The sequence below is a fragment of the Hakea prostrata genome, chromosome 7, assembly GCF_041222555.1.
Source record: "Hakea prostrata isolate BN-2017 chromosome 7, UWA_Hpros_2, whole genome shotgun sequence".
NCBI classification, from domain to species: Eukaryota; Viridiplantae; Streptophyta; class Magnoliopsida; order Proteales; family Proteaceae; genus Hakea; species Hakea prostrata.
Genome location: NC_142606.1, coordinates 22,167,394 through 22,191,818, shown reverse-complemented (window position 1 = coordinate 22,191,818; position 24,425 = coordinate 22,167,394). Strand labels below are relative to the sequence as shown.

General features: G+C 37.9%; 3 protein-coding genes across 3 annotated transcripts; 2 read left to right on the top strand and 1 right to left on the bottom strand.

Moving 5' to 3' along the window:
* On the top strand, positions 1 to 1,746 carry LOC149010579 (endo-1,3;1,4-beta-D-glucanase-like). The gene is made up of 7 exons (XM_089161805.1): positions 1 to 477; positions 646 to 667; positions 835 to 955; positions 1,041 to 1,131; positions 1,238 to 1,327; positions 1,417 to 1,505; positions 1,594 to 1,746. The coding sequence occupies exons 1-7, from the start codon at positions 330 to 332 to the stop codon at positions 1,732 to 1,734; spliced, it is 702 nt and encodes a 233-aa protein (XP_089017931.1). The 5' UTR covers positions 1 to 329; the 3' UTR covers positions 1,735 to 1,746.
* A 3,466-nt stretch (positions 1,747 to 5,212) lies between these two features.
* Positions 5,213 to 14,092, top strand: LOC149010578 (mitogen-activated protein kinase 15-like). Its single transcript, XM_089164332.1, has 11 exons — positions 5,213 to 5,388; positions 5,552 to 6,160; positions 6,743 to 7,148; positions 7,290 to 7,417; positions 7,561 to 7,620; positions 11,024 to 11,173; positions 11,273 to 11,428; positions 11,516 to 11,727; positions 12,266 to 12,367; positions 12,457 to 12,617; positions 13,236 to 14,092. The coding sequence occupies exons 2-11, from the start codon at positions 6,137 to 6,139 to the stop codon at positions 13,520 to 13,522; spliced, it is 1,686 nt and encodes a 561-aa protein (XP_089020458.1). The 5' UTR covers positions 5,213 to 5,388; positions 5,552 to 6,136; the 3' UTR covers positions 13,523 to 14,092.
* Positions 14,093 to 14,124: 32 nt separating this feature from the next.
* LOC149010577 (BTB/POZ and MATH domain-containing protein 2-like) lies at positions 14,125 to 20,321 on the bottom strand. Its single transcript, XM_089164334.1, has 4 exons — positions 19,622 to 20,321; positions 17,188 to 17,536; positions 15,102 to 15,378; positions 14,125 to 14,913 (listed from the first exon to the last, which is right to left on the bottom strand). Exons 1-4 carry the CDS (start codon positions 20,038 to 20,040, stop codon positions 14,735 to 14,737), a joined length of 1,224 nt encoding a protein of 407 aa, XP_089020460.1. The 5' UTR covers positions 20,041 to 20,321; the 3' UTR covers positions 14,125 to 14,734.
* Positions 20,322 to 24,425: the final 4,104 nt, after the last annotated feature.

Genomic DNA, 24,425 nt, shown 5'->3' with positions numbered 1-24,425 from the left:
ATCCTAATGACATTTCCAGAACCACAAGATATATCTGATGAGCTATCAGTTTTGATTGGTTTTTTTATTCTTTTAAGATAGATGATTCATACGATTGGATGCAATGGATAGACCTCAGGAGAAATTTCCACCAGTAGTGTCTTGTGTGATGTCAGGGATGATGCCAAACGAGGACTTTTAACAATCTTCCTTCTAGAGCTTCTCTCCTCTATAAAGAGTCATCTTCTCAGTTCAGTTCATCCCAACTTCCTGGAACGTTTGGTTGTGTTTTTTCCACTTATCATTCCTTTTCCTTCTCTGTAAGTTTGAATCTGTAAAGCAGAGGAGAGATGTCAGGTCCTCAATGCTGTGCAAACGCACCTACCCTCGACCCAAACTCTGGGGTAGGTAGTGTCGAAGTATTTGGAGGACTCAAGAGCTACCTCACTGGTTCAGCTGAATCCAAATCTGCTATCCTTCTTGTCTCTGACATTTTTGGTAATTTTAATCTTATCTTCAAAACTTCCATCTTATGTTTTTATTGCTCTTCCTGAAATTTTGTTCATCATGGATTGACACTTCTTGGACCAAATCTGTATTGCCATCATCTACTGTTGTTGTTGTTGAGAATTAGTCATTAATGTGTTTCCTTCTGAACTTTTGCAGGATTTGAAGCACCAAACTTTAGGTAAGACAAATTCATGACTCTGTTTTCTACTACCCTTTCTGTACCCAAAAGAAACCATTGATAGATCTTCTTTTTCTGGGCATGACCAATATTAAATTTCTATGTTGATTTAGCTTCAAAATGTTTATCTACTTTGTAACTAATACCCATAGCATTATATTTTAAAGGAAGCTTGCAGACAAACTTGGAACTTTGGGGTATTATGTGGTGGTTCCTGAGTTCATGCATGATGACCCCTATGACCCAGCAAAGGGTGAATTGTTCGTCTGGTTACAAGGCCATGGATGGGTTAGTTTCTTCATCTTAATGATAGATAGATTCAAAGTTTATTGTTATGAGATGATCAATATAACAAGTCTTTATATTCCTGTAGGAAAAAGGAGTTGAAGAAGCCATACCAATTGTTGAAGCTATAAAAAGCAAAGGCTTTGCCAAAATTGGAGCTGCAGGCATGTGCTGGGGTGGTAAGATATCTCTTTTTTCTTTCCATGCTGTTAGCATTGACACAGTTATTACTATTCTTGTTTATCTATTAGCAGAGCTATCTAAGAAACTTAAATTCCTTGTCAGCCAAGGTGGTTGTGGAACTAGCAAAGAAAAGTTTGATCCAAGCTGGAGTGCTCTGCCATCCTTCATTTGTCACTGTAGATGACATCAAGGGTATGAAACTTGACAGTAAATTTCTTCAAGATCATTTCTTTATTTCATCAAATCTGTTCATCTTTTCTGTGAAACTGGATTATTTGCAGATGTTAAGGCTCCCCTAGCAGTCCTTGGAGCTGAAATTGACAATTTCTCCCCACCAGAAATGGTGAAACAATTTGCTGGAGCTTTAAAGGTAATGATCATCAAAACTTAATGGTGTTAATGTTAGACACTTCCTGTTTATCAATCTCTGATCTTTTCTGCTCTTTCTGTATACATAGGTTGATGGATATGTGAAAATCTTCCCTGGGGTAGAACATGGATGGACAGTAAGGTATGATGCTACCAATGCAGAAGCTGCAAGAAACGCCGAGGAGGCACACCAGAACATGTTCGAGTGGTTTGCCAAGTATGCCCAGTGAGGGCAGCACTTTCGTAGAGAACATTGTTGTAATCAGTGTTAAATCATGTGTATTAATAATGGTTTAATAAGATTTGGGTTGTGAAATTGCTTGGTTTGCTGTAAACTTTGTAATATGGTTTTTGAGCACAATTTTGGGAAATGAATAAGAATCACAGAATTTGGTGAAGTAGCTGAGCATTTGAAGGCTAGTTATAACCTTGTTTACAGCTTTGGATCCTTCCATGTATGCTTCTAATATTAGATCTCTTTGTCTCACCATTAGCTTATAGCTTGTCTCAGCTCCTCCTACCAGTCAAGAATTACTGTTCTTTCTTGTTCATTCTGTTCATATATTGCTGTACTTGGATTGGTTATAGACTTGTAGTTTTCTGCACTTAGTTGGGCCAGTTTGGGCTGTAGTGGGCTTATCTGATCAAGCTTTAGTTGGGCTTGGGTTTTGAAAATGAAAGCCCAAAGCTTTTCTAATTTTTGGAAATGAAAATCTTAAATGCATGGTCATATATGAAATAGTTTGTCCAATATAAAGAAGTCAGTATTTTCCACATTTCTACTTATTCATGCCAACCAAGAGTCCGGATTATCTCCCCCGATGTCTGACGGCTATTGACCACAAATTATAGGGGGGCCCACAGGATTAGGGTTCTAGCTTTTTTTTAAAAATATATATTTTATTATTTTTTACTTGTGTGCTCCATATAGTTTGTGGTTGTAAAACCATCGGAGCTCCCCCTTCTGGAGAGATGACCCACACTCACCAACCAAACACACCATACATGTTTGTCAAGAATATGACTGAAACAAGCACCAAAGGCCAAATGGAAAGGCATCTTTGGAAAATCAAAAGGCTTCTTCACCTTTTTACCTGTCATATAAAGACTAATGCATGCAAAGCAAATTCAAGTGCTCCAAAAGATCACATGCAAAATATCCTCTTTTAGGGTTTCTAGACCTGTATACCTTCACCTTCTTGTGATTTTGATTCCTAAACTCCACGATATTAATTATCTACATCTGTTATGTTTAAATTGAAAATACTCGTTTAATAAATCAATTATCAACGAAGATCATGTTCCATTCAATTAACTGAGATGCTTTCAATCGTAAGGTTATATTTCACATGACTCAGTGTACATTAATAAATCGCAAAATACGTATGAAACAAAATTTGAACATTGTATGCCTCATTAGGCACTTAGTGGTTGATACAACATTGTACATTCCAATTTCTAAGAGTGATGCTTTTCTTTTCCTTTTCCAACATGAAATTTTTTATTTTGAAGCTCATCCAAGAAAGAAAAGAAAAAAAAATTAGGAATTAGTGACAAAGAATTATTCTTTGAGGGTTTGGCCTTTGTGTTTTTTTAAAGTAGAATAGCATTAAGATCTGAGAGATCTGAGTTGGATTGCATTGAGAACCAGCTATATCCAAGGATACAAATATATATATATATATATATAGAAATATATTATATAGCCCTCCTTTCTTTAAAGAATTGCAAGAGTCATGTAAGCTGTGTTCATGCCTTTTTAAGTCTCATTTCAGCCAGGTTCTATTTAGGTGGACTTCTTAAACACAATCATCATTAATGAAAAGGTTTTTTCTTCTATTTGAAAAGAAAATATATATTTATAAATTATTAAAAGTATATACCAACGGGGTTGGTCTAAGTGGTAAGCAGTTTGGTCCGCTTAAGTAAGGTTTTGGTATCAAAATCTTGTAAATGCAAAAGATCCCCACTGGGAGACTCATCCACCACAGCCAGGTGTACGACCCGGGTCGAACACTGGATTAGTCAAGGCAAAAGCCCTGAAAGCCTTGAAAACTGAAGTTGGCAAAAAAAAAAAAAGTACAGAGGGTAGATAGTAGTCATCATCAGTGAAGAGTTGATAATATGAAAAGACTAAAAGGTCTTATGGACAATCTTGCTCTCTGTCTCTCTCTTTTCCTTTGATATAATTACATCATGTATATGGGTGATGTGATAATTTACTAATCAAGAGAATTTAGATAATTTTTTATCAAACCTAGATGAGAGTAGATTTGTTTAACCAATATGAAAACAGATCAAACAAACATGGTACATTTTTACGAAATGAAATTTGAACAATTTTTCGTATGGATATACATCGATCGAAATAGTCCATAGGGTATGGACCCCGAACTTAAATGCACACATCCCCAACAAGTCTAGATCCTCTCACCAGACAGATTGTCCCTAATTCTCCCACCTTCATGGTTGGACCGACACAAATTTGATGGTGTACCATAGACGACGAATCATGTGTGATGGTGGAAAAATGTGGGGATAATTTGCCCAAGTCAAGAGGATCTAAACTAATCCACAACATCAAAGTAGGTTTAATACTTTTATGTAAGATATAGATATGGATTGATCTCTACCTACATAAACATTTTGTAACCATTGAGAATGGTTAATGATACTCTATGAATGGATAATTTTTCATGAAATCAACCTTGGGAATAAGAATATGCTAGTCAAAATGTGACTTGTGGGTGTAAGAATTTTTTTATTTATTTGATTAATCCACTACTACTACTCATGCTGCGAGGGCCATGCGATACTAATTGGGTTGCATAATAAGACTTTTCCAGACTCATTATCTGTCCACCTGACATACATAAAATAAAAATAAATCAAAAAATAAAATCTAAGAATCTATATATTATTATTATTTTATTTATTTAATATATTTCATGTCAGCTGTAGAAATCATGTAAATACGTAACTCAAGTTACTCATCACAATTTCGGATTCTTTACCCACAAGAGTAGAAGTCTTGCCCAGTGAGTCTAGATCATTTCCCCCGACAGGGAACACTCTATCTCCCCTGACAGCTGTTGACCACGATTTACATGGGATCCACAGGATTAGGGTGATAGAATTTTTAAATAATTTATTATTTTTTACTTGTAGACCCCACATAATTTGTGGTTGTAACACAACAGCTCTCTATCAGGAAAAATGATCCACACTCCCTACCTTGAACATTAATAAGATAGACTGAAGGTAGGGTATTCTTCTAACTATGCAGCGAAAAAGTGTGGGAGAATAACATTCTCTATCCACGATCCCAACTCAACACCCAGAGGCAGAGCTGTCATTTTGAGAGGAGAGAAAATGAGGAGACCCTAGCATGCTTCGTATAAAAATGTCATTTAAATTTGAAGAAATATTTGAACGGACAAAGACCAACACCTTATAGGATGGGAACTGAAAAATTAAATTCTTTAAATAGAGACTTTGGGAGATTCTTTTACATATTAAGTTTCAAAAAGCATAAAGGATACACTCCTATACAAATTATTTTCTCATTTTCTCTCACTATTATTCTACATTATTATTATTATTATTTTTTTTTGGGTGAAGCTTCTAACTTACATTATTCTTTAATATCTTCTCAGCAATAAATTACAAAGAGATTTGTCCGATCAAAAATGATATTTTTCTGATATTTTAGTACAAATGATAATTATTAGTTAGAGTTAACAGTTCATAATTGCTTCCTTGTTCTCTCTCTCTGCCTCTGCTCATGCTTGCAGGATTTCAAAGTAACCATCTTTAAAATCCCGAGTCAGAAACAAGAGACCGTTGTTAAGGACAAATAGCAAGCGAGAGAGAGAGAAAGAGAGGTGAACGTTACGTTGCCATTTCTTTTTTCCCTGCTACCCAGTTCTTCTCTGTCTCTCCCGTGTGCTTCAAAAGACCCAATCAAGCTTTTTCTTCAATTATCAATGCGTCATCTCTGAAATCCAAGTTGGGCGTTTGCTGACTTTTTATTTGCGTTTTTTGAAGCCCATCAAGAAATCGGTTTTTGGGGTTCGTCGGAGTCAAGTTTGCTATTGACTTGCTAGTTTTCAGGCTACATTAAGCCAGAGGCCGAAGGTTGTCGCGGCGCTTCAATCCTATCAAGCTTGGTTGATCTGCTAATCTTACCAAGAACAATTTGGGGACGTTTTGCAAGTTCTTTTTTTTTTTTTTTTTAATATCGATTTCTGTTCCTTTTGGCTGAATTAAATCCGCTAGAATCTGTATTCTTCCTAATACCAGCCATTGGAATTTTTTATATATTTTTTTTAATATCAAGAAGTAAGTGTCTGAATTTTGCTTCATTTTGATATCCGATGGGTGGAGAAGTTCAGCATCTAAGCATCTAGCTTACTCCTGATTCTCATCTTAAGAGGTGTTCTTTTCTGCTGACGCTGGTGATATTAGGGTTTTTGTTTCTTTAGATCTCTGTCTCAGTGCTTTCAGCTAATTCTCTGATAGAAACAAGTTCTACTTGGTTCTCTGTCTACTGCCATTTCTGAAGTTTGCGACATGTTTCTATCCGTTTCCGGCTTTGGAAAATTCTGAGGTTTTTTAGCTTTGTTTGATAAGATGCAGACCGACCAACGAAGAAAGGTAAATATACATATATATCCTTTTCTGATTTATCTGTTTAGTTTCACATCATTTTCAAGATCAAAATTTGATGTTTGTTTATGGGTTCTTTTCTGGTTTTACATTTGATTGGTTTCAAATGAATTAGTGAGTAAGAAGCTTCATTTTTTTTATTTCTTTTGCTTCCGTTAGAAAAAATAAATTGCAAACTGTTACCTACTCCTGGTTTGCTTGGGTTCTTTATGCAGCTCTGTTGTTGCTCGCAAAACTGCATAGATAGGGTGTTTAAGGTGGTGAATTTCAATTTAATACAGCTGTGCAAGGAACTTTGTAATGAAGATGTTGCACATATTGAGCGTGACTTGAGTTGAGGTGAATTAGATTACTGGATTTGGCATGAAGTTTTAAAAAGAAATCTACTTAGTCTTTGTATCTGCTGTAATTTTTCTAGTTTCTGAATCTTTTAAGGTATCATTTGTGTGTCAGCTATCTATGTTGCCACTTGCCACTGGGGTGGTTCATTTTCATTCAAATTCCTTCTCTGGAATCAGTTTGGAGTTCTGACTGATAAGGCAATGCTTGTACTGGATATTGGTGATGCAGGGACAAGTGGAGGATTTCTTCACGGAGTATGGGGAAGGCAACAGATACAAAATAGAAGAAGTTATAGGTAAAGGAAGCTATGGGGTTGTTTGCTCTGCATATGACACACATACTGGGGAGAAAGTTGCAATTAAGAAGATCAATGATATCTTCGAGCATGTCTCTGATGCAACACGCATTCTTCGTGAGATTAAGCTTCTTAGGTTGCTTCGGCATCCCGATATTGTGGAAATCAAGCATATCCTTCTGCCTCCTTCAAGAAGAGAATTCAAAGACATTTATGTGGTGTTTGAACTCATGGAGTCTGATCTGCATCAGGTTATCAAAGCAAATGACGATTTGACCCCACAACATTATCAGTTCTTTCTTTATCAGCTTCTTCGAGGATTAAAGTATATACACACAGGTTATTTGCAACTCCAAAACCAATTTTATTGCATATAAGATTCCTTGTATTTTGAATATGGAAAAAGTAATATTTTCTTTAACAGAAAACTGTTAGTTGACTGATAATGGTCTATTCTGATGTTCTGTGCTGATGGTTTAGCAAATGTTTTTCATCGTGACCTAAAACCAAAGAACATCTTAGCAAATGCTGATTGCAAACTCAAGATATGTGACTTTGGTCTTGCTAGAGTGGCCTTTACTGATACTCCAACAACCATATTTTGGACAGTAAGTTTCTTATCAGTCAACTGTAATTATCACTTCAGGTTTCCTACTTGATGTTCACCTGTTAGTTGTGGGAATAAATTAGTTGATTTTCTTTTTGGTATGCATATTCATGGGCATTCATATTTGTTTATTCCATTTTTCAGGACTATGTTGCGACAAGGTGGTACAGAGCTCCTGAGTTATGTGGATCCTTCTTCTCAAAGGTGCACGAACTCTTCTTGTTGGCCTTATCTAGATGTACCTTGATGTGATCTTTGTAATAGTGAATAACTATATCACTTGATGTGTTTGATGATTTATCTTTAATTATTTGTCTGGGAGAAGGAATGTCACCTTTTTTGTTGGATGAATAAATAAATGTGTTACAAACCAAGGCCAAAGAGAGATACAAAGAGAAATAAAAGGGGAAACTAGGGGGGGGGGGACAACCACCAAGGAGACGACTGGAGAGAAGAACTGAGACTCGAGGAACTAACAATCAGCCTATTCGTCGAAGAATCAAAAACAGGGGGATGGGGAATAGAGATAAGCCTAGAAGAAACATCAAAATAGATGGCTTTCCAAATTGAGCTACGGGAACGGGATTTGGAAGTCCATCTTCTCATGTTGCGCTCCCACCACAAGTGGCGAACAACAGGAGCAAAGACAAGCTTACCTACCAGATCGCAAATCATGGAGCCAGAGAACATTCTTAGGATCCACTATCAATCTCGAGCAAAACCAAAATACCGTCTCGATCTGGGCCAAATGGAAGCAGGGGCTAAAGTCCAAATGGAACTAGAGAAGGGACAGGCGAAGAAAAGGTGGTCAAGGTCCTCAATACCGTTCCCACAAAGGATACAATTGGGATTGGCGGGGATGTGGCAACTAATAAGAAAAGCTTGTGTGGGAAGGGCCAAGTTGAGGGATCTCCAAAGGGTAAGGGAGTGGCGAGGGATGTGGACTTTGAACCAAACTAGGGGGCCCCAAGGGACAGGGGGCAAGGGGATCTAAGGAGATTCCAAGCTGAGGCGGCAGTGAAGGTTTTGGTATGGGACGGGATCCACAAGGTAATGTCAGAAGTAGAGGGGAGAGAGGGAGCTCTAGAATTGTGTGAGACAAGGGTGGGGAGAAGGGGACCAAGAGCCATTAGAGATGAAAGAGGAAAGGGGGATAGCTTTGGGGATACGTGAATTGTAGATAGCTTAGGGACCCAAAATAGTGAACAAAATGCCCATCGGATGCTAGGGGTCAAGCCAAAAGGAACTGGAGGAACCGGAGGAAATTTGAGTAGAAATTGCAGAGAGGGCAAGGGGCCAAAGAGTAAGAAGTTTTTTCCAGATCCAAGAAGAAGAGGAGAGGGACGAGGATGTCCAAAAGGAATCCGATTTGAGGAGATATGAGTAAACCCAAGATACCCAAATGGAATTATGTTTGGAGGCAATTTCCCAGATGAGTTTGAGTAGATAGGCCAATTACATCATAAATCCAGTGGATACCAAGCCCACCCTCAGCTTTAGGCCGACAGGTGGCAGCCCAACTAAGGGGATGAAGGAAACGAGAGGATTCCCGACCCTTCCAGAGGAAAGCAGAAAAGAGAGATTCCATGGTATGGATGGTGGACTTGGGGAGAGGGAAGATGCCACACCAGTAGAGAAGGAATGTCACCTTGTTGCACAGTGCGGCAAAGTATGTGGGCCCAGTCACAGCTGCTCGCGAAATGAGAGGGGCATGGCACCTGGTCCTTTCCTACTATACTTCCCAGGGGTATGTCAATCATTCACATGCATCCTGTGTCTGCACACAGGCACATCAGTGCTTTGTGACTGGGTGGCATTCTTTGTCCCATTGTTTATTTACTTACCTTTGCCAACTTACTCTTCTCTACTCTCATTTCCATTTTATATCACATCTCATGCTCTTGGTTTCATCAAGGTGTACCTCCCACGTGCAGTCCTTTTTTTTATTGCCACTTAATTTTCTTTGGGAGCACATACACCTCTTACAGACCTTTGCCTCCATTTTACTGCTCACGATTGAGTGCCATGAATTGATATTGGTACATAAACTAGGGCGGTACCATCAATAATAGGATAAGTTGATCCTTTTAAGTAAGGTTGCATAAAGTTTGGCTTCAGCCTCCTTTTCATTTTGTTTGTCACTTATATAGTTTCTTTCCAAATATTCTTTCTTTCGGTAAAAGATTTGCATCTGGTAATAGAATTCAGCTAGTTAAGTCTTCCTACTATATAATGGTTAGCGGAGAAATTGAGATTTGCAGCATTCCCAGTTTTCATTTCAGAAATTCTGTTCTTTTTACCCTTCCCCTAGGCCCTCCCCCACTCTAGGGCCCTTTAACAGTGTAGCTCTGTGAACTGGGTAAATTTCCTGTACTCATGATGATAATCATTGATGTTCAAGTTTTTTAATGAATAAAGTACTGAAGAATGATTGGTCTTCCTTTCCAGTGATAGGAAAATGAATGTTTGAATTCATGTGTCAAAAATGAACTGTAAATCAATTCCATTTTATTCTTCTAATAAAAAAATTGTAGGGAATAGGGAATTTGCTAGAGTATAGACTACATAGACAACATTGGATTTGGAGAGGGATAGCTAATGAGATTATTTATTAATATTTTCGTAAGATTTGCATATACAGTCGTCCATAGCTTTATGGAGGTTAGTTGAGGGGACCCCTATCCATCATTTACATTACTCTTCTGGTTTTGTGGTTGAGGTCCGTACTCAATTCCTCTCAGCAAAGTACAGAAAGGTACTTGAATATCTTTATCTTTCCAATTAGATGATAATACCTAGAACTGTTTCCCAAAATCAAGTGGTCCTTAGCTCATTTATTTGCCTTATAGAGGGAAGGAAGTTTGGATCTTGACTTTGTTGGCTCCTCAAATGTCATGTTAACCTAAATGTAGCATTGCAAAGAGTGTATTAGGTTTCTGTCTGTGTTATGGCAGATGATATGGAAACTGATAGCTGCAGATGCTTAGGGATGTTCTAAAACTGATGAGGTTTTGGGCATCTAAAAGAGGAGTTTCCCAGTCCCCCAAGCTTCCTCTTTAGTCAACAGAGAAACTAACTGGAATTCGCAGCAGAGTTTTTCTTTTTTAAAGAACCTTAAGAAACCATCCGAGCGACTTCTCACTTTAACACACATATTGGAAAGGGAAAAGAAAATTTGTCTCTCTACAGAGTGTTTATTTAATCTACTGGCTAAGTTGTTACTGCTAACACCACATTGTTAAGAATTTTATCCCATTGACAGTGGTGTTTCGAAATTTCCTCCAGAAAGAAATGTAGAAATAGACGACTTATGAAACAAAGGGCTATTTACCAGACATAATTAGGTACTTTTGCTCACAGTGAATGTAGAAATAGACGACTTATGAAACAAATGGATATTTACCAGACATAATTAGCTATTTTTGCTCATGGTGAAAGCTGAACAAACTATACCACCTGAAAATTTGGATTAAATGACCCGGGGGGGGGGGGGATCATTTCAGTTATGTCTTTTCAATTCTAAGTCTGGGATTCTTGGTATTTGGCAACAATTTGTTATATACTTCACTCATAGAAAGGGATTCTCTTTATCTATGAACTGTTGCAGTACACACCAGCGATAGATATCTGGAGCATTGGCTGCATCTTTGCTGAAATTCTGACAGGAAAACCTCTCTTTCCTGGCAAAAATGTGGTGCACCAGTTGGATCTGATGACTGATCTGCTAGGGACTCCTTCTTCTGAAGCAATAGCCAGGGTTTGTTTCCTGTAATAGGAATGTTGCTTTAATCTGGATGCTTTTGTAGTTTTAGTTAATTCATTGATTTGCTACTGTTCTTGCTGTTAATTTGTACAGGTGCGTAATGAGAAGGCCCGCAGATATTTAATTAGCATGCGAAAGAAAAAGCCTATTCCTTTTTCCCAGAAATTCCCAACTGCAGATCCCCTTGCTCTTCGTCTGTTGGAAAGGATGTTGGCATTTGAGCCCAAGGATCGACCTACTGCTGAGGAGGTACAGTGGACATGCTTTTTTCTCTCTTTTATTTCTATCATGTGCCCTTCTTGTCTAACGGGGCATATTTGTGCCACAAGGTGTCAGGCTTTGAGGGATCCCTATTTTAGGGGCTTGGCCAAGGTTGAGAGAGAGCCTTCTGCTCAACCAGTGACAAAGATGGAGTTTGAGTTTGAGAGACGAAGGATTACAAAGGAGGATGTCCGAGAACTTGTCTATCGGGAGGCTCTCGAATACCATCCGAAGATGTTGAAGGAGTTTCTGGACGGCACAGAACCAACTAATTTTATGTATCCAAGGTATTGGTTCCCATTTGCCAAATTTAACTTTCTGATTTGCCAATTTTCTTAATATGTGCATCCATAAATTATTAGTCCCAGTCAATTCAAAAGAAATAATACTTGTTTATTTCTAGATGTATCATCTTATATTTTACATAGATCCCTTCAGCTCTAATTTCCATACCCTACTAGAATACTTACGGAGAACCCAGTGTCATCCGAAGATGGCATGAGTTCCTGTGTACTTTTCCAGAAGTAGAGCTGCTACATAACCATGGCTTCAAGTTATTGTCTCTTGACCTAAATCCAAGGTTTTTGGCATTTGACTTTCTAGGAGATACCGCCAACTGTAGAAGCTATTAAATTTCATCACATAAGCATTCAAGTTGTTGATTTCTTTCTTAACTGTGAAAAGAAAGACCAAAGTTACGAACTCTCGAGCCACAGTAAACCATACTCCCTATTGTGAAATCTTGAGCATTGACAAGTCAACTTCAGTTCTTGAGTCTCTGTTTGGAACACTAGTGAAGTATGACAGTTAGACTTGTCTTTACAGTGCCGTAGACCAATTTAAGAAGCAGTTTTCTTATCTTGAGGAGCATTATGGAAATGGTTCTACTGTACCTCCACCTGAGAGGCATCATACGTCATTACCCAGGTATACTTTTCCATATCATGCTTGTAATGCTATTCTATCTGTCGATGGAGACATCATCTTGGTCACTGATGGAACTTCTACTCATGCAGAGCATGTGTGCAATACTCAGACAACACGGTACATCTTTCACAAGAGGTCACTGATGACCTCTCCAGATGTTCCATCAAGGATATTGAGAAGCTGCCGCCAGACAGGAGTTACGGGGCAGCTATGACAAGAGTTCCTCCCCAATTTTCTCAGAGAATCCAAGGTGATGTGTGTTCTACTTGGTCATGACATCTTACCAAAACTCCCATCAATCTTTAATAACTTGTGTACCATTCCTCTTGGTTGTTCCCTCTTCCTGTGGTGTTCTTTGGTAAATATGTCAAGTTACTTTTCACTCTGTTAATGTGTTATTATAATATTTTTTGGGGGGTAGAGTTCTTACCTATAACATTGACGATTCCATTGCCATAATTATGCATTTGGTATTCGTGATTGTATTTCCTATTTGTGACAGGGTAGGCGCTGCTAAAAGTATGGCTTCAGAATAGGGGGTGGGTTTTGCTGTGCTAATATATTTATTTCCCAACACTAACTTATCCATTCTTGCACAGCTACTGATGAATGTCCCTGTGTGTTGAGACCAAACAGATTGGGTCTTGGGATGTAAGCCCATAGCTAACCCTAACCTGCTTGGCATACCAGAACCTATCAATCTATGCAGCGTGGGTTCCATGTTTAACCTCTTCATTACCATCCCCTGTTCATGATCACTGGCTGAAAAATTCATAGTTACATAAAATAGTTGGTTGGCAAGAACCTTACTTCTTGATTTCTACTTCCGGTGTCATTCCACACCTTCCTAATGTTTTCTCCTGTATAGGTCCAGCAGCAGCAAAGCCTGGGAAGGCGGTTAGTTCAGTTTTGCACCATGATCATGGGACTGCAGCAGAGGCTTTTGAACAAAGGAAGATTGGCAGAAATCCCCCCATGTCGACTCAATATGTCGGTTCTGGCTGTCCATACCCTAGAAGGATCCCTGGCTATAAAACTGGGAGTGAAGAGGGTGAAGGAGATGGACCACCCATCGGAGTGCAGCCAAAACCACCACAATATATTGCAAGGAGGATGGCTACTGCACAAGGTGGCCCTGGTGGCCGGTGGTCCTGATTGTTTAGAGCATTAGCTTGTAACGGAAACTGAGCTACATGTTTCTAGTGAATGGTGGAAATCATCTTCTCACAGTGTCAAAGGTGTGTGACGTCCAAGTTTCAAGAGAATTCATTTGTCGTCAGATTATTTTATTGGTGCCAATCTTTGGAGAGTGACTTCTAACTGTTGAAGATGATAGAAGATTATTTCAGACGTTACAGTAAATCACAGATGTGTAGGGGTTGCATGGACAAATCTGTGACCCCTGTTCTATTCACTGAAGATACAAAAGCCAAGCATTAGGAGTTTTAAGAGCCAGACAAGGGGTTTGCATGCCCTCCTATTTATCTTTTTCCTGCTCAACATCTTGTAGCTGGGAGATGAACCCACAATTTGCTGCCACCATCAAATGAATAAAATGCTCATATGGCCATTGAATCGTATTGCCATAAAAGAGCATTTGTATATGGGCACTAAATATTATGTTTCCAGTGTTCCCCTCTCTCTCTTTTTTGTATTAGTATGTATGCAACTGTGCCAATTGTGGGAAAATTAAGTTTGTAATAAAGGAATCTATAGAATGACAGTGTAGGAAACTTATCTCCCACAAAAGAATAAAAAAATGTGAGGAACAGAACCAAAATGAATACAGTTCCTATGTCATCACTTTGACACGAACCAAAAGATGAGAAATTCACGACAAATAGTACCCAAATCAAGATACTAACAGATTTATCTCCACCATTAACAATTTCATTGCAAAAACACACTGGACAAGCTGAAACAGCTCTCAAACACTGAAATCAACGATTTTCTCGTGTGCAGAAACGAACTATGGACATGATTGAAAGCACCTGCCAAATAAAATGCTCTCTGAAGCCCCTCAAATCACTTGAATACAAAAAGAACATTACATACTACCAATGACCAATTAAACAATTAGCACGGGATCATAGAGAACTATTAACAGACCGATTCTATTCAATGACCGACGACTCCAACCAAGAAGACCAAGTTCACCAGAAAACCCCGCAGGCTCTGCAAGAGGATTTCAAATTACATTGCGACATACAAATCATTATCCTTGCATCTCTTACAAAAAGGTACAGTAAACAAACCAGAAAATGATCCTATCATTTTTCCAGGAGTGAGGACCCTTTCCTTCTTTCGTTTTTTATCCCTTTTTTATGTTTTGGGCTTTACAAGGATGACGTGAAGAGAACCACCATGTTATGTCCTTTGTTTCACGCGTCTTCCATTAGCATCACTGCCATCAAGCATGCCTTCATTCCCATGTCTGCAGACGATGATAGAGTGCTCACCAATCTTTGCCACATATTCCAGCAGTTCAGTCAGGACTGGCGGGCAACTTTCCTTCAGATATTCAAAGCCATCTGTTTGCATCACGGCTGCCAGAAAAATTACAACCGACATTAGCTTTTGAAAGCACAATATTACAATACAAGTAATAAGAAAAGCTTCTTAATAATCATAGTAACTCATATTGAATCTTAAGCACCAACTAGAAGGTTCTACAAACATCACTTCATAGCTCTAAGGAGTGTCGTAAGAAAGACCATAGGAGGAGAAAAATCACCTCTCAAATTTTCTGGCGATGCAACAAATTTGAGGCACACAGCTTTCAGCCGCAAACAGTGGTGCTGCTCTGCCAAGGCTAGCGTCGTGGCCACAGTGTTAATGGCAACATCTTCACAGAGTTTGGCCTCACAAAGCAACCTGAGTCTCTCAAGTCCATACCGATCTGCAGCTGCAAGCAGATGCTGACCCATCAGGGTGGAAGCCCACTTGGAGTTGAAACCAGTCAGCTCTTGCATGTCAGGGAGCTCATCCCAGTATATGAAATAGAGCAAGGCCTGCAAAAGGTGCAGAGCCATCGCCAAAAATTGTTAAATAAAAGCAGAAGACAACATAAACTATGAAGGATTCATAAATAAATACAAAAGTGCGCTATTATTAAGACCCCTAGAAAGAGAACTGGGCATTGAAGATCAATAATCATATTCAAGCTGATGGCCATAGTTGCAAATTTTCATTGAAGAAGCATAGATAGTTACACCTAACTTATATGGATAAGTACCATGAATCTGCTTCTTAGTTCAGATCATAGAATTTTTTTCCCTGCACTCAACAACCATCTTCCATCATGAAAAAGATGAAAAAAAAGACCTGCAGCATCCAAATGCAAAGAACGGAATTCCATACATAGAATGATTCAACTCAGAAAAAGAATATGTACATTCACAAAGTGACAAACCAGAAATCGTACAAATTTGACAAAGGATAGACTTTATACACCATAGTAGCAGGCACTTGGAAGCAGAAGCAAGAGGTTAGGAAGCCAGAGCTGAAGTATGATCTGTGAGCGAGAGCAGCACCTTAGGAGAAGATTCTGGCTAAACATCTGTGGATGTTGTAATCATCCTCTATGGCACCACAACAACTCACCTAACAAAAACAGCCAACTCAGCCACATTTCCCTATGGACCTCTCTATGATATGATGAATAACAAGGCTCAAAATAGAATATTTCTACCCAATGGAGGAAAAAATAGAACTTCCTTATGAGTTATCATGTAAATAATTTGAGAGTAAACATAACTAAACAAAAAGGTACTCATCCTACAATATATGAAAAAGATGAAAATTTCTCCACATTATTCAAGGCAAATTTTGTAGTAAAGGAGTTTCTTACTACCAGTGCAGCCTGTACAGATGAATGATAAAAGATATGCAAGTCTGTTTAAGAGTATACCATGCCCTTGACAAGTACCCTGAACTACTGGCATCTCCATAACCAAACACTGCTAATAAAAGGCACAGATACTCTGGCAAGAAACAAATCAAGAAATACAAGTGGTGCCCAAACAATTAAAGCCTCCAAAACCCCAGCTTTAACTAACTAATAAACTTAAGTACTCAAAAAAGTCACCAACAATATTATAGGACAACACAACCAATGAACCAACAGAAATATCTAATCTTACTTGTATCAAAAGAAGCATAAACAACTCGAGTTCAAATCTCCTTAGGGCCTCTCTATCTTTAAAAGAAAATAAAAATAATAAAATATTAAATCACAGAAAAGGCCTCAGAGACGGCAACTAGAGGAAATCATAAACATAGTTGGATGGTCAACAAACAAGGGTTTACAATTTGAATTCAATTTGGACCAAATAGTGGGGATAATAAATCCAATAGGTATGTAAGTTCACCCATTGATCAGCCTTAGAAAAAATGAAAGAGGCCCAACATTAGGGCATCCTGTACAGTATCGTTTCCATAAGGGATCTTGTTTCTTTTTTGGGTTGGGTTGCCAGTCATCTTCATCTTCTTGGGAGATGTGCAGTCGAGACAATCAAAAACATCAAAGTATTTATGTCCTGTTGGTGACTGGAACTGACAAACAAAAGTGCGATTTGCTAAACCAACAGTTTTCATGTTACTCCCTTTCCTTCCTCCAAAACAGGAATATTTGTCTTCAGTTCCTATCAAAGCCTTTGCTCAAGACGGCTCTCCTGTTTATCAGTTCCAGTCACCAACAAGACATATTTGTGTTCCGAAGTGACAAAATGATAGATTACATACAACTGGCTGAATATGAAGCATGCACCCAAAGAAATTAATCAATATGAAGTGATTAGGCTATAAAATATTTGAACAACCTTAAAAGCTGGAGCCGCCATATCTTCAACCATTATGCAATGAGTGTTTTGATCCTTCATTGGACCGAAAAGTTGTGCCCTGAACACCGGAGATCGAGCCGCAAGAACCAACTTGTGGGCTGCAAATGTCTCACCATCAACTTCAAAATTTACATCAGTTCCCTTCCCACTTTCCAAAAGCTGCCCAAAATGTTGACCAATGTTAGAAGGTGGCATTGCTATGGAGTATATCTTGGGCGGTTCCGTCCGTGATCTGACAACACCGACACTACAGTGAACTGATAAGCAATCATCTTTGAGGTAATCCGATGTCTCCAAAGCAGTTCTTTTAAAGAAACGCTTGTAACCCCTGTAGAAGACATTGTAGGGTATTAATTAACCATAACCGTTAAATTTACTGAACGGTGCATAGTGCAGTCTCCAACTCCCTAGAACGAGCTGGCAGATTTGTTCAAACATATCCTACAGAAGCGCATAGAAAGATAAAAAGAATTGCTTGTTTATAACAAACTAAAACAAGAAATGTACTCTGCATTTAAACTTCAGATGGTTCCTGTATCACAAATCAGAAAAAATAGAGTAAACACAAATAGTGTTCTCTTCTATCATATACACCAATAGGCTTGAATAAGAAGGAAAGAATCTAAAACTTAAACATGATTAAAAGGACATATATGACGCTAGTGTGCAGATTACTCTGGAAACCCTCTCACAATGCACCCATGCCACCCTATTGGACGATTAATAAGCCCCCTCATTGGTGCAAAACTGCACCCTGGCATCATAGGGAACCCTTCCCATCATGTTATATACACACAAACACACGTTAAAAAGCTCAGGGAAGTTGGACAACTATATGCTCCGACGACTAATGCTAGAATGTGAGTCAAGTAATGATGCAACACACACAAAAGCCTAAAGACTATGTACATGACGATGGATCCCAAGAGTCACCACAGGTCATTTGTTCTAAATGCTAGACCTTATTGGACGAAAAACACATAATAATAAGACCATACAAACTGGCAATTAATAATTTATCCGCAATCAATTTTCTATGAAAATTGGCATATTCATGCCCTACCTATAAAACTATTGAATAACCCCACTTCCCATACACTAAACCCCTAACTAACAATTTAACAGTTTGAGTCACATGCAAACTTTTGGAATGTAGAACCAGACAACTGGAGTGCAGAAACTGACAATGCACTTATTTGTAATCTATTCTGTGGGACAACGGAATACTCTTTACAAATAAAAAGAAACTACTGAACAACCCAACTCCACACACGTGACACCTATAAGTCAACAGTTTAAAATGGTCTACTTCTCTAGGAAATTCAACCTTCCATTCACACCTCCAAATTATTCCTCCAACAATATAGGTACAACATCCAAATGCATTTATAAAGCAGTTGAAAACTCCTTTAGACTGCTCTGGATCAATTGTGTTAGTGTTCTTAGAGATCATAGACAATCAATCCATCTAAGGCATGATAGTTTGCTATCTTCACAATGAGGATATCAAGATACCTAGGGAACTGGTACAAGTTATGTGCAGCTTTCTTCTAGTCTTGGCGCCAACTCAACATTCAATTTTCAAAGTTTCTCCTATCCCCTGCTTCAATATTTTCATATTTTTTGTACTTACTGATTAGCATGGTTCTATCGACTGACTCAGGGGTCTTTCTCATTCCTTGTTTAACCTCTTCAATGGAATAGTGATAAATTTACACACTGAGCTACAAATACAAACTTCAAGAGTACTCCCCAAATATTAGAGATCTAAAACACCCAAGTTTTTTCCTTCACAACCATGGATCAGTGACCTCAACTGAACTTGAGATGGAAGTGCTACAGTAGATGAAAACAAAGACTACATTTTGACTTTGCAGATGCAGCCTACACCTTAAATTATAAAAGAAGACAGTAAACTATTCATAGTTTCTCTATGAAGAAATTAAGTTGTCTTGTTCAATACAAAGATCTACATTTCCCCAACAAGAATGTCATCCATAAATTTCTCAATGAAGAAACAAGGATCCACAAAAAAAGTGCGTTGTTATGATACCCCGAGAGTGTGTGACGCAAATTTCTCCAGCCATGTCTGCATAAACCGCGTGACAATAGATCGTATGCCAATGATGCAAAAAAACTTCACAATTACGAAGATAATCAAATAACACTGAGCCAACGTTCATATATCCGAATTCCTAACACCAATACCACATAACAATATTTACAAAACCAAGGTAGCACTTTCGCGCAGAAAAATCCGAAAAAGCCTCATGCACAAATCCCAAATCTGTCAGCTAACATACAATTTCGTTACAAAACCCAGAAAAAACCCGAATAAGCACAATTATTCAAAACCGAAGATTTTCAATTAACATTCAAGCCCATGAAATAAAACAAAAGACTCCCAACTTACCACATGCTTCCACGGTATTTAAGCGTGTATGGCCCGCTCTCCAAGGTCCTCCCAAAATGGCTATGAACCTTGTGTCTCTCCTTTCCGCTTTGATCTAAGAGTGTCAACTCGAAAAGAGCTCTGACATCTGTGCCTTCGCTTGCTAACGCGATGAACAGAGAAACATAAGTCGCGTTGTCTTCGATGCTCTTCCCATCCGGATAGAAATAGATCGCCCAGGCATATCCACCAACCATGAAAGTATCAGACGCGATGTACTTCCCGATCCCGAGACCCTTTGATAAAGAGTACCCAGTGATCTTGAATTGATGAGAACCATTAACAGTTTCGGTATGAGATGTAGATGTTGTTACAGAAGGAGATGATGATGAAGAAGAAGAAGGATTGGAGTTTCCACCGCAAACCCTACTCATACCCATCCAAAATTGAAAAGGAAAAACCCAGATCGTGAATTTCTTCGAGAGATTTAATTGCGAACCTTAGAAACGGATTATATTCTGAAAAAAATTCCCCCTGATACGCCACGCGAACCTATACTGGTGCGCGATCCAGGGTGCTTATAAGGATCCGAGACAACAATTTAAGTGAAACCAATTTGCTTGGACGAAATCTGCAAAAAGAGATCCAAAAACGAGCTTCTATCTTTCTAGGGTTAGGTCACGAAAGAAAACGAAGAGCAAGAGAACGTGAGTAAAATTAACTCACGTCTCCTCGATGAGTGTTTAAATAGAATTTAGCGGAGACACTTAGACGAGAAAGAAAGAACAACCGATACGTATTCTTCCTTTTTTTCCCTTTTTTTTAATTCTTTTTTATTTTTAATTTTTACCATAAAAAGAATTATCATATTTTGTATATATAAATTATAAATTATTAAAATAATAATAATAATAAAAGGTAATGAATTTCTGGTCCCCTCCAATGTAAAAATAATTTAGATGAGCTTTTCCTGTAAAAAGAGAACAATGTGCGCCCCCACATTTTCCATCACACAATAATGGTAGGGTTCATGTGAGACTCACTTATGGTCACAAATATGATTTAATTCATTTAAATTTATAATGAATCCATTACTATTGTATGATGAAAATACATTAAGGAGCACATTATTCTCCATTGATGGAGAGGTGATCTAGACCTATGCAAAAGTGACAACGTAAAAAGAAGTCTTGAATTCAAGCGTCGAAGCTAGGATGAGTGGGTCCTATTAGTTAGAGGGTATTTTTTTTGGTAAAGGATCCTTATTAGATGAGATCATAAGATTGGAATTTCAATGTCCCTCGTATTCTAATTTAATGTCATAGATTCATTTTTTTTGTATGATATCTTGTTTGTAATTTTTTAATAATTTTTACGTGGGGCTTAGGAAGGAGATCCACTTCTGATTTATTTTATCAATGTTCAAAGGTGGACCTCATTCTAAATATATGTTGGGTAAATGTGAGAGGACATAATCCTCTACCCTTTCGAACTTGCCAAACAAAAAAAAAATTACTAATTGCCAACGGGTCATATAAATCTACTATACATTGAATGTCTTGGAAGTTATTAGTAAAGCACAAATCTAAAGGGGGATTAGGATTAAGAGACAATTGCACAATCAAGCACTCCTAAGTAAAGTGGCATGGAGACTGGTGGTAGAGCTGGATTCGGATTTGGCCAAGTTCACGAAGGCAATCTACTTCCCCTTGTGTGATTTCTTAGAGGCTAGATTGGGAAATAATTCATCATGGGCGTGGAGGAACATTGGAGGGGAGAGAAGCTATTAAACTTGGGTGGATTTGGAATATCGGCACAGAAAATAAGATAGATGTTTGGAAGGACTCTTGGGTATCTAACTTGAAGGACTTCAAAATTACTTCAACTAGGCCTAATGGATGTAATATCACGATGGTTGATGATCTTATTGATAAAGAGAGTAGAACATCGAATGAAAGGGAAGTCAAAAAATGGTTCAAGGGGAGGAGGCCGAGGCAATCTTATCCATCCATTTGTCTCTATTTCCAAAAGAGGATGAGCCAATGCTGGTAAATTCTTTGTGAAAAGTGCTTATAAATTACAAGAAAGAATACATCAAGTGGAGGAGGTAGGTAGACCATTTTCATCTAAATCACATTAGTGGGAGGAACTACAAGCCGAGAAATTTAATGATGTATGGAAGTGGCCCACCTTGCCCAAGATAAACTCTTTCTTATGGAGAGCATGTAATGAAAGCCTTGGAACATTAGAAGGATTAAAATGTAAGGGTATTAAGGGAGACACTATTTGGGGAGAGTGTGGGGAGCAAGAGGAGAACATTTCACATATCTTTTACCAATGAAACTTTGCTAGGCAAGTATGGTTTGGTAGTTCTCTATCTTGGAAAAGTACATCAACAAATTTGAGAAGCATGGCCGAATGGATAAAAAGATGGAGAGAGGTAAGAAAGGTAAGTGAAGAATCTTATAGCGCTATTTCTTTCATAGCTTGGACTCTTTGGAGGGCAAGAAATGATCGTGCCAAAGGAGACAAAAGATGGGCAGCTTATGAAGTGATACATGGAGCATTAAAAGCCTATAAAGAGTGTTAGGAGAATGGGAGGACTCATATTAAAGAAACAACGATAATAAATTCTCATGTAAGTAACAGCTCCAATTGGGTTCCTCCAAGTCACCCCTTCATCAAATTGAATGTTGATGCTTCATGGAAGGAGAAGGAGAGGAAAAGGGGTTTTGGATTTGTGGGGCGTAGTTGGGACAAGAGGCCAAAGATTGCATGGTTCGTATCATCATCACATTTTTCTTCAGTCTTGGAAGGAGAGGCTTTAGAACTTTGTGAAGCACTACTCTTCACTTTGGCAGACGATATTGACTATGTTGTATGCAGAATCCAACAACCAACTACTAGACAATTTAATTAAGAACCACAACACAAGTTGCCCCCCCCCCCTTTGGTGGATGACATTTGTAAGTTGGCAGAAAGCTTTTTGGGTTTTGTGATTTTTTATGTTCCTAGGAAAGCTAATGTATTAGTAGACATCCTAGCTCCGGAGGCCCTTTCGGTTGAGAGCCCGAAAGAGGTGTCATGTTCCAATGAGCGGTTATTAGAGTTTTGTTCGGCCACATCCTTTGTTAATAATTAATGACATGCTTGGTTACCAAAAAAACAAAAAAGACGAGAAGAAAAGTTCACCAAAATGTGTATCACAAGACCCATGCCACATCAATGGTTGAACAAACCATACCATCTAACCATTCATATGACTAATATGGTCATGTATAAGAGAGAAAACAATAAAAAAAAATTCTTGCACTTTTTTACCTTTTCCTTTTTTGGTCTAAGCAAGGTAGCTCAATTAGTAAGACCAACACCTCTTGTAAAGAGGTCATAGGTTCGATTTTGCTGACGACATATGTAATACTCTATTCTAGATATAAAAGTCTCCCTTGCAAAAGAATGAAAAGAAAGTAAGAAGAAAAAAAACCCATTGAAGAATGCTAGACGAGTAACATGTTCGTCAAGCTAGGGAGAAAAGATAGGTCAAATTGTAACCCTCCTCTTTAAAACATTATTATTATTATTATTATTTTTATGGGTAAAATTAGAAGATCAATTAGACAATTAGTACATTAGCATCTCTAGGAATAAAACGAAATCTCTCTTTGTTAGAACATCAATTAGTAGATTAGCATCTTCAGAAATTAAACGAAAATTACGACTAGTGGAACATCAATAAGTATACATTACCTGCTCACTCCCTTTTTGCATTATCCATGAAGATGTATTTTTGGAGTAAGCCCTTAGAACCTAAGGTCTTTTAATTTATAACAATGTTTTAAAGGGGAATAAAACGTATTTAACTCCTCTCTTTCGAGGGATCCTTTCGAATATTCAACATGGTTGAATCGTATAATTTACTGGACCATCAGCCTATCACTAAAAAATAAATAAATTTGTAGTCAGTACTATTCATTCTTATGGGTTGAAACACCAACATTCATGGTAATGATCGCAGCCATCACATGTTCAACAAGGAAAAATCAAAATATTATACATTATAATAAGACACTATAACGATAATATTATTAAAATTATAATATTTTACTCTAACAAGTACATAATATTAACATACTTTGATAGAAGATTAATATATTTTGGTTACTAATAATAGATTAATTATTAACAATATTAAATTCCAACATTACACATTTTTTTTTCTGGTCAAATTTCCAACATTACACATTACACAATATTTTTTTTTTTGTTTTTGGTTGAAGCACTATGCTCCATTAATTAATATGAATAAATTTCTTCTACCAATAAAAAATAAATTTCAGTCCATTATGATTATGATTTTTTCTAAAGCATGATTATTTTAAAAGCAAAGGAGACCATTATGAAAACCGCTTGTCAATTGGCTATTAGAAAAAATAAAAACTAATTAATTACTTGTAATTTTGGGTGGTTTGTGTCCCGTGATTCACTGATTGCAAACTGAATCAAGACAGCGAGGTTGGTGAAAACAAAATGGACGGTAGATATCATATACAGCAGTGCAGGTCAAATTTAAAACCTGGACAAAGAAGAGAAATCTTCGCTTGCAAACAAATAAGGAGATGAATCAAGGATTTTTATCCGCTCCGGTTCTGACACGGTCCAGTTTCCTACTGTTGACCGTTAGATCATTGACATCTGTTTTATTCTGATCGTATGGTTACTATTATTTCAACTCTTAACCACTTCTTCCTTACTTTTTTTCTCTCTTGTTTCGGTGCTTGCGGTCTCCCTCCTCACCTCCGGCAACACGATGACAGTCTTCCTCTTC

What these genes read in the sequence shown, in the direction of transcription:
- LOC149010579 (XM_089161805.1), top strand. Translation starts at nt 330, where the DNA reads ATGTCAGGTCCTCAATGCTGTGCAAACGCACCTACCCTCGACCCAAAC. An exon ending in TCTTGTCTCTGACATTTTTG is followed by an intron (nt 478 to 645) that starts GTAATTTTAATC and finishes GAACTTTTGCAG; the next exon opens with GATTTGAAGCACCAAACTTT. An exon ending in AATTTGCTGGAGCTTTAAAG is followed by an intron (nt 1,506 to 1,593) that starts GTAATGATCATC and finishes CTGTATACATAG; the next exon opens with GTTGATGGATATGTGAAAAT.
- LOC149010577 (XM_089164334.1), bottom strand. Translation starts at nt 20,040, where the DNA reads ATGGGTATGAGTAGGGTTTGCGGTGGAAACTCCAATCCTTCTTCTTCT. An exon ending in TGGCGGCTCCAGCTTTTAAG is followed by an intron (nt 15,379 to 17,187) that starts GTTGTTCAAATA and finishes CACCTTTTGCAG; the next exon opens with GCCTTGCTCTATTTCATATA. An exon ending in ATCGCCAGAAAATTTGAGAG is followed by an intron (nt 14,914 to 15,101) that starts GTGATTTTTCTC and finishes TTTTTCTGGCAG; the next exon opens with CCGTGATGCAAACAGATGGC.
- LOC149010578 (XM_089164332.1), top strand. Translation starts at nt 6,137, where the DNA reads ATGCAGACCGACCAACGAAGAAAG. An exon ending in CTTCTGAAGCAATAGCCAGG is followed by an intron (nt 11,174 to 11,272) that starts GTTTGTTTCCTG and finishes TAATTTGTACAG; the next exon opens with GTGCGTAATGAGAAGGCCCG. An exon ending in ATCGACCTACTGCTGAGGAG is followed by an intron (nt 11,429 to 11,515) that starts GTACAGTGGACA and finishes ACAAGGTGTCAG; the next exon opens with GCTTTGAGGGATCCCTATTT.